Source organism: Hippopotamus amphibius, chromosome 10, assembly GCF_030028045.1.
Source record: "Hippopotamus amphibius kiboko isolate mHipAmp2 chromosome 10, mHipAmp2.hap2, whole genome shotgun sequence".
Taxonomy (NCBI): domain Eukaryota; kingdom Metazoa; phylum Chordata; class Mammalia; order Artiodactyla; family Hippopotamidae; genus Hippopotamus; species Hippopotamus amphibius.
In genome coordinates, this window is record NC_080195.1 from 32,872,520 (window position 1) to 32,881,788 (window position 9,269).

General features: G+C 42.4%; 1 protein-coding gene across 1 annotated transcript; it reads right to left on the minus strand.

The window, feature by feature from the left end:
* Positions 1 to 219: 219 nt before the first annotated feature.
* On the minus strand, positions 220 to 1,336 carry LOC130830228 (uridine-cytidine kinase 2-like). The gene has a single exon (XM_057697294.1). The coding sequence runs from the start codon at positions 1,273 to 1,275 to the stop codon at positions 364 to 366; it is 912 nt and encodes a 303-aa protein (XP_057553277.1). The 5' UTR covers positions 1,276 to 1,336; the 3' UTR covers positions 220 to 363.
* Between the last annotated feature and the right edge of the window lie 7,933 nt (positions 1,337 to 9,269).

Consider the following 9,269-nt stretch of genomic DNA (forward strand, 5'->3'; position numbering starts at 1 on the left):
CAGGAGTGGGCTTGCTGGGTCATATGGTAGCTCTATTTTTAGTTTTTTAGGGTGTACATATTTTTAAGGTACAAGCTATCAATTAAACGTTTCCATCTGCCTTGATGTTTAGTATCATAGATCACAAGGCACCTCACCTTGGAAGTAGTTTTTTTTTCTAGAACAAATCATTTGAGTAGACGTTCTTTTTTTTTTTATATATATGTATATATATATATATATGTATGTATTTATAACTGGTTACACGTTGGTCTCATAGTTAGGCATCACCAGTAGTAGTTGGCACAGTTTGTCATTTAAGCTCAGGGTCAAGTTCTGTTTCATTTCACTGCTCCAAAGTACCAAAAAAAAAAAAAAGGCATTTCATCTCCATGGTGTTTCCTTAAATACAGCGATGTCATAGGAAACCATAAGTATAGATGCACAGTGCCTCCTGCCCCCTCTTCCTGTCCCTTGGAGATAGGGGCCGGGGTCTGCAGGAGACGGGGGTCCGTGCGGCCGGCTGCTGGACTCTGAGGCCTGCCTCTTGCGTGAAGGGGTGTAGCCGTTGAGATAGCCATTGGTCTGCCGTTTGGAGAGCCCTCCGTTCAGGATGTCCTGAATGTGCTGCACGATGAGGTTGATGGCCACTAGATTATCTGCACCTCTAGGAATGATCACATCAGCATATTTCTTTGTTGGCAAGCAGAATTCCTCAAAGGCAGGCTTGACGAATGTAATGTATTGAGATAAAATCTGCTCAAGGTCCCTCCCTCTTTCGCTGATGTCCCTTAATACTCTGCGGGAGAGCCGGGTGTCTGCGTCTGTGTCCACGAAAAGCTTCATCTGGAACAGGTCTCGCACCTCCTGGGAGTAGAAGGCCAGGATCCCTTCGAAGAGCACCACATCCGCAGGGTAGACAGTAACCGTCTCCTCCTTCCTGGAATGGGTTACAAAGTCGTACACGGGAATCTGGACTGTTTTCCCTTCGGTGATTTCTTTAAGTGTCTTGAATATGAGTTCATTGTCAAAGGCATCCGGGTGATCAGAATTGAACTGGCCCTTCGGGGCTTTGGCCTTCTGCTCTGAAGTGAGGACACGGTAGAAGCTATCCTGGCTCAGGATGACCACCTGCTTCTGGCGATAGTCCACTTCATTCTGTCCCAGGAGCTGCACGATCTTAGCGCAGACGGAAGACTTGCCGCTGGCCGTGTCCCCGCTGACGCCGATCAGGAAGGGCTCGCCGCCGTTGGGCTGCTGGTGGTTCTGCAGGGTCTGCTCGCTGTCCCCGGCCATGGCTCGCGCCGCCCCTCCTCCCGCTGCCTCTGCGAAAGGACGCACGCTCCCCGCCCGCGCCCGCGCGGGGCTCCCTCGACTTCCCGCAGCCGCCGCTGGGCGCTGCCCAGGTCGAGGCTGCCGCCGCTCCCTGCGCCCCGCTCGGCACCCGGTGCTGGGCTGGCTTTCCCGGAGGAGCCGAGAGCCTCCTTCTGCCCGCTGCGGCCGGCCGGGTTTACATCCCAGGCAGAGGTCAGCGTGATGCCGCTGCTCCAATTCGGGCGGGCAGCGCACTGCTATTCCCCGAGGCAGCGGCGGCGAGGCGTCTGGAGTAGACTTTCTTAATTAGACACTCGTTGCCCTGGGGTAGGATATAGCCTTAGCATTTGTGAGTAACTTGACAAAGCCTGCCCCTCCCAATACTTCTTGCTAGATGCCAAGGGGAGAGGAAATTTTGCACAGAGACCAAAACTCCCCCTCCAGGGTATTATGGAATCGAGAACCTCACGCACACATTCCTCCCCTCTGGGAGTACAATGTCGGGCTATTTCAGCTGTCTCGAGTCAGGCCAGTCTGAAGTCCTCCATCAGGAAAAGATCCCCATGGTCCCCGGGAAGTAGCTTATTCCGAGGGAAAGGGAATCTGAACCCAAACCCAGGCTAGACCCCATCAGGGTGGCAGTGTGACCAGGAGCACTGTCACGTGGGCGAGGCTGGACCTGCCCCCTGACTGGCCATCCGGGCCCCATGGATGAGTCTGAGGAACTCAGGCGAAGGGATTGGATGTGAAATAAAAAGCCTGCATCTGGGGAACCCAGGCAGGGAGCGGGCTCTGCAATAATGGAAATGAGCTCCTCTGATCTCAGTCGGGATCTCTAGTTCTCTCCCCAGGACAGTGGATGGCTTTGAATATTAAAGGGAAGTGATGTTGCTATCGGTGACCCGGACTGGTGAGGTTTGTCACTCCCACTGCTGTGTCTGGGTTTTTTGGTTTTGTTTCATTTTGTTTTGTTTTGTTTTTCTAATGTGGCTACTTTAACTGATTTATATTACGTGTATATCCAGGAAAAGATTCGCTTCTTTTTTTAAAATTTTTATTTATTTATTGTTTATTTGTTTGTTTGTTTGTTTATTGGCTGCATCGAGCCTTTGTTGCTGTGCACAGGCTTTCTCCAGTTGTGGTGAGCAGGAGCTACTCTTCCTTGTGATGCGCGGGCTTCGCAATGGGGTGGCTTCTCTTGTTGTGGAGCATGGGCTCAAGGCATGCGGGCTTCAGTAGATGTGGCACATGGGCTCAATAGTTGTGGCTTGCGGGCTCTAGAGCGCAGGCTCAGTAGTTGTGGCCAGCATGTGGGATCTTCCCGGACCAGGCCTTGAACCGCGTCGCCTTGGCAGGCAGATTCTTAACCACCGAGCCAGCAGGGAAGTCCCAAAGATTCTCTTCTTAAGGTAAGACAGGATTCGGAAAGGAATTCTGCCCATTTTGTTTTACACGCATTCATGATCGAATAGGGTCTGCCTGGTTTAGATCTTCACATGGAACAACACCTGAAGCCACCCTTTAACTTTATACAAATCAAGATAGTTTGATGAGTACGGAACACAGGTTTCCAGCAATAAGGTGAACTGGAGGCTCTGCAAAACATCAAACTAACCAAAATATGAAAATCTCTCATATAAGTAAATGGATGCATCTGAAGAATTCAGGTGCAATTCCTTGAAGGCCAGGAACAAACCAGCACAGAAGTCCATGGGAAGAAGGACATGCACTCTGAAGCTGCTGATTAAGGACCAGAGCCTCTGCCCCGGGGCACCTGGTACTAGGCATGGGGTCTGTGTGGGGTGCAGAGTTCCCCTCCCCCAGATAAAGCGAGGACTCAACAAGGGTAAGACTTTGAGCTAGGAGAGTACACATCTAGAAGAGACAGACAGCAACAGAAATGGTTTCCACTTTACCTTTGTACTGAAAATTTTTTAAAAGAAAGAAAAAGTGTCCATTGACATTTTGTCGCTAGTAGCTTTTTTTGAGGGTTCCTGGTCCAAACTGTCACTCTTTGCACAGTCCAGAAAAACCATCCGCTGAGAATTTTAGTTTAAAATGGGCCAGATCTATACTGCCCCACACTCCTGGCAAAAGCAAATGCAATATTCCCACAACCTCGGTCTGGAAGGAATCTGGCAGAGATTTCAACAAAGATAAAGCAACAACCCCAAGTCACAAAGTACACAAGGAAACAAGCCAACACCAGCAAGATCTGGCAAACAAAGGAACCAGTCCTATGAAGACTTCAGATACAGAAATTAGATAGTAGCCAGATAAAATGCAGGACACCCAATTAAATTTTTTTTTATTTTTATAAATCTTTATTACATTGTTTTACACAAAAGACTCTATAGCACATAAGAATCACATATATGCATTACTTAACTTAAGATATAACTATATAATGTCATGTTATTTTAAAAATGTATTAACTCATGCCTTTATTACTTTGGCCTATTTATTTATTTAACTTTTTATTTTTTTATTTCTTACAATAAACTGCATGTATTTAGGGTGTAGGACACCCAATTAAATTTTAATTTCAGATAAGTCATGAATACAATTTTACTATAAGTATGTCCCCTGCAATATTTGAGACATACTTATACTAAAAATGTGTTGTTAACTTGAAAGTCGTTTAACTTGGCGCTCAGTAATTTTAATTGTCTGACAGCCTTAGATATAGACTATAAAGTAAATAAACATGTCTAATATATTTAAGAAATAAGAAGGAAAATTGGAAAGATGCATGATGAGTAGGAGAACATCAGAAATGACCAGATAGATATGAAAAAGGAACAAATAAACTTTCTAGAATGGAAAATATAAGAATCAAAAATAAACACTAGGGACTTCCCTGGTGGTCTGGTGGTAAAGAATCTGCCTTCCAATGCAGGGGACATAGGTTTGATCCCTGGTGGAGGAACTAAGATCCCACATGCCATGGGGCAACTAAGCCCACACACCACAACTACTGAGCTCACATGCCACAACTAGAGAGAAGCCCACATGCCGCAACTAAGACCCAACGCAGCCAAAATAAAGAAAATAAATTAAAAAAAAATAAATAAATTTTTTTAAAACTAAATGAAAAAATTGGGAGTAAGTGTAAGGATGCTGGAACTTACTTTGATACGCACAGAAAAAGTTGGATTGACAAGTCCAGAGAGGGATGGATTTGTGATAAAGCAAGTACAGTAAAATGTTAACTGTAGAATATAGGTGGCCGGTATATGGGAGTTTAGTGTGAAATTCTTTCAACATCTGTCTTTTGAAAGTTATCATAATAAAAATTAGGAAAAAACAGAAAAGTTAAGCAGCTTAATAGACAAGGTTGAAATAATGAACTAGAAGATAAATCTGGAGAAATTTAAAAGAATGTAGCCCAGGAACAAAAAAGATAGAGACCATGAAAGGCTCGTTGAAATATATGTTGCTGAAGTAAGAAATAGCCATCCATCTTGGGGACTTTCCTGGTGATCCAGCAGTTGACTCCACACTCCCAATGCAGGGGGCCCAGCTTTGATCCCAGGTCAGGGAACTGAACCCCGCATGCCACAACAAAGACCCGGAGTAGCCAAATAAATAAAAAAAAAAGCCATCCATCCTAGCAGAGTCCTAGAAGAAGGTAACAGAAAGGAGGTAACAGTAATTGTTCTCTATGTCTGTATGTTTCTGTTTCATAGATAAATTCTATGTCTATTCGTGTCATATTTTAGATTCCACATTATAAGTGATATCATATGGTATTTGTCTTTCTCTGTCTGACTTACTTCAACTAGTATGATAACCTCAGGGTCCAACCATGTTGCTGCAAATGGCATTATTTCCTTCTTTTTTATGGCTGAGTAGTATTCCCTTATATAATCATATATACGTATAAACCACATCTTCTTTATCCATTCATCTGTCGATGGACATTTAGGTTGTTTCCATGACTTGGTTATTGTAAATAGTGCAGCTATGAACGTAGGGATGCATGGATCTTTTCGAATTATAGTTTTCTCTGGATGTATGCCTAGCAGTGGGATTGCTGGGTCATATGGTAGTTCTATTTTTAGTTTTTTGAGGAGCCTCCATACTATTTTCCGTAGTGGCTGCACCAATTTACATTCCCACCAACAGGATAGGAGGGTTTCTTTTTCTCCAGGTGTGGGTAATTCTAAACAGACATTGGTTGTTAAAAAGCAGTAATAATATTGTTTAATTTGTGGGGTTAAAAAAATTGAGATAGAACAAACTGCTCAGACCACACTAGCAATGTAAACCTGGGAGGGATTATTGGAGCTAAAGATTATTTGGAGGTAATGATATCAATTATCTTTAGATTTTTTAAAGAGAGGCAGTTAAAATTCCAAGCGTAGCTAGTATAAGAAGAAAATTTTAATTCATACCTTTGAACCAATAAAGATCAAAAAATGGAAAGATTTTTCTTTAAACTTGATTTATTTTTTGCATTTAAAGAAATAAATCCAAATATATCAATAAAAATAAACATAAATAGATTGAATAATACAGGTGGTAATTACAGATTTCCAGACTGGATGTAACTGCCCAGTTCCTTCTCCCCAACTCACCAGTCAGATGAGTCACCCGCACCCCCATAGGAAAGAGTGGGAGAGGGGGTGGAAAGAGGGGTTTTCTTCTCTCTCAGAAGCCCCTCTGCAGTGGAAACTGGAAGGCATAGAAACCCAACAACTTTCATTACTCTCAGGTTCTGGACAAAGCTCATTCTGTCTACATCTTATTTCATAAAGTTCAATAAGATGTGAATTTTAAAATATTTTAAAATCTATAAAGGGTAAGAGCTAACTACACATAAAATTTTCTTAGAAAAATATCAATATTCCTATGCGGGAAAAAATGAAAGTCTTACCCCAAATAACAGTATGATTATGAATTTATGTAGCTCTATTCCCTCCCTCTATTTCTTTCAATTTTCTCATTCTTATTTGATAAACTCAATTCTTAAAATTTCCAAGATGGTTTCATTTATAAGCAATCAACAACATTTTCAACCATTAGTCAAAAACATTGTAATACATGGTATTTTGTGATAATAAGACTTGAATACAAAAATGTCTTCTGACATTTATATGTTCTGGAAAAAAACAAAACTATAGACAGAATTATGGTTGATGCTCCAATATCCACTCCACACCCTCCCCACCCCCAGCAGCAGTGTAGTTGGGGAAACTGAGCTCAGCTTAAGAGGGGCATGGTCCAATCAGTGTAAAGGTGTTCTCACCCTGTTCCATGCTCCGTTCAACAATGGGCATCTTAAAACCTAAACAAGAGGAAAAGAAAACCTACGAACTGGGAAAAAATATTTGCAAGTGATGTGACTGACAAGGGCTTAATTTCCACAATGTACAAATAGCACACACAACTCAATAACAAAAAAACAAACAACCCAATCAAAAATGGGCAGAAGACTTAAATGGACATTTCTCCAAAGAAGGTGGTCAACAGGCACACGAATAGATGCTCTACATTACTAATTATTAGAGAAATGTAAATCAAGATACAATGTATCACCTAACACCAGTCAGAATGGCCATCATCAAAAAGTGTACAAATAATAAATGCTGGAGAGGGTGTGGAGAAAAGAGAATCTGTCTACACTGTTGGTGGGAATGTAAATTGGTGCAGCCACTCTGGAGAACAGTAAGGAGGTTCCTTAAAAAACTATAAATAGAGCTACCACGTGATCCAGTGTTCCTACTCCTGGGAATATACCAAGAGAAAACTCCAATTGAAAAATATACATGTACCCAGATGGTCAAAGCAGCACTATTCACAATAGCCAAGACATGGAAGCAACCTAAGTGTCCATCAACAGAGGAATGCATAAAGAAGATGTGGTACATGCATACAATGGAATATTACGCACCCATAAAAAGAATGAAATAATGCCATTTGCAGCAATGTGGATGGACCTAGAGATTATCATACTAAGCGATATGTCAGACAAAGAAAGACAAATATATGACATCATTTATATGTGAAATCTAAAAAAAATGATACAAATTAACTTGTTTGCAGAACAGAAACAGATTCACAGACATAGAAAACAAACTTATGGTTACCAAAGGGAAAAGATAGGGAGAAGGATAAAAAGAAAAAAAGGGGGGAGGGAGCATCTTATTGCATGTTAGCTGGTGAGCCATGTGAAGAATTTGGACTGAAGCTTTGTGGGAAGATTCTTCCTTGTGCTTCAGGGAGAAACACTGGGAAGCTAGACTCATTCCCTCCCTGTGCATGTGACCAGGAAGCGTTTTTACTAGGAGCCGTTCTGCCTGAAACGTATCCAAGGCCCCCTCTGCCTCTGGACTTCACCAGCTAACCTGGTCAAGGTCTTCATTACTCAAGTCAGTTTGAGTCCAGTTTTCTGTTACTAGGCGCCAAAAGGTCCCTAACTTATATAACAATTAAGTCTTCACATTGAGATGTCATTGAAACACTCTACTGTAAAGCTCAGAGAGCACGCCCACTTCGTCGTGAGTTTGGAAAACTTAGCAAGACCTACTGGGTTAGTATGAAAGGAGAATAAGCAACTTTCCCCCTACATTTTTAAGTATATGTGGGAATCATTACAATGACAAATAGTAACAAAACTCAATCATATTCTGGACAAAATGTGCCCTTCAGATGGCATGTTCCAGTTTCTCTTGAATCCACAGAGACCATGCATGAGATGTAAGCAGAAGTTATCAGGTAGGAATGCCAGAAATCTCCTCTAAAAAGGCGGTAGACCCTGATATGCACCCTTTTACTTCATGCACCTTCTTGCTTTCTGGAGTGCAGGTGTGAGGGTTGGAACCTCAGGAGCCATTTTGCACCATGAAGCAACCCTTAGGATGGAAACCACACATTAAAGATGATCAAAAAGATAGAAGGAGCATGGGTATCTGCTGACTGCACAGCCAGCCCAGGGCTGCCTGCCTCTGAGCTTTCTTGACATGAAAAAGAAACAAACCTGTACCTTGTTTGATCTGCTTATTTGGATTTTCCATTAGTATATACATGCCACCAGAACCTAATTCCAGTTAATGCATGGTGGACCACCATTAAGAACAGAAACTCTGGAATCAGACAAACCTGAAGCTGAGAACCTGCTTTCCAATTAGTAGCTGAGTGAGCTTGGGCAAGTTAAATGTCTCTAAGTCTCAGTTCATCATCTGTAAAATGGGGATAATGAATGCTACCTACACCTAAGGTTGTTGTAAAGACTGCAGTACAATGCCTGGCACAGATTAACCATTCAGCTAATGTCAGTAGTATAATCTATTAATTTCAATATGGAGGCTAGCTAAATCAAGCCATATGTGTTACAGAGAGAAGCCAAAGAAAAAGCAGTGGTCTCCAACCTAAGACATTAAGCCTTCCATGTGTCTTTTGTCATCTGGCTCAAACTGTTTTCATATCCTTTCCAAACTTGTGCCTCTTGTCAAGAACCCTACCCCTGTTGGCATATGATATTGCCTCCTGCTTCGTGGAGAAAATTGGGATTACTAAGAGTGAAACCCCCGGATGTCTGCTCCTGTACCAACTAACTTCTTTCCAGGGGGTTTCTTTTCTCCCTTCAGAAGCTAATCATTCCACCTGTGATTTGGAGACAATTCCTCTCACCAACTCAGAGATCTGAGCTCAGCATACCCCATCTCCCTCTCCTGCTTCTCATCTTACAGACGTGTGGAAATCTCAACCATCTTACAAAATTAAGACAAAACAAAACATGGTCCTTCTTTGACCCTTAGTACACCTGCAGCTGTTGACCCTCTTCTCCTGCCACTCAAGGTCAAGATATTTATTAAGGGAGTGGTCTACACTCATTATATTCACCGCATTGCCTGCTATTTGCTGAACATTTACTACGTGCTGGAGGATTTACATACATCACCTCCAATCTTCAAATCAATACCACAAAGTAGGGCCATCACTCCCATTTTTTATGTATGAGGTGCCCATGG

Bases quoted from the DNA above. Each gene is read 5' to 3' on its own strand.
- LOC130830228 (XM_057697294.1), bottom strand. From the start codon at position 1,275: ATGGCCGGGGACAGCGAGCAGACCCTGCAGAACCACCAGCAGCCCAAC.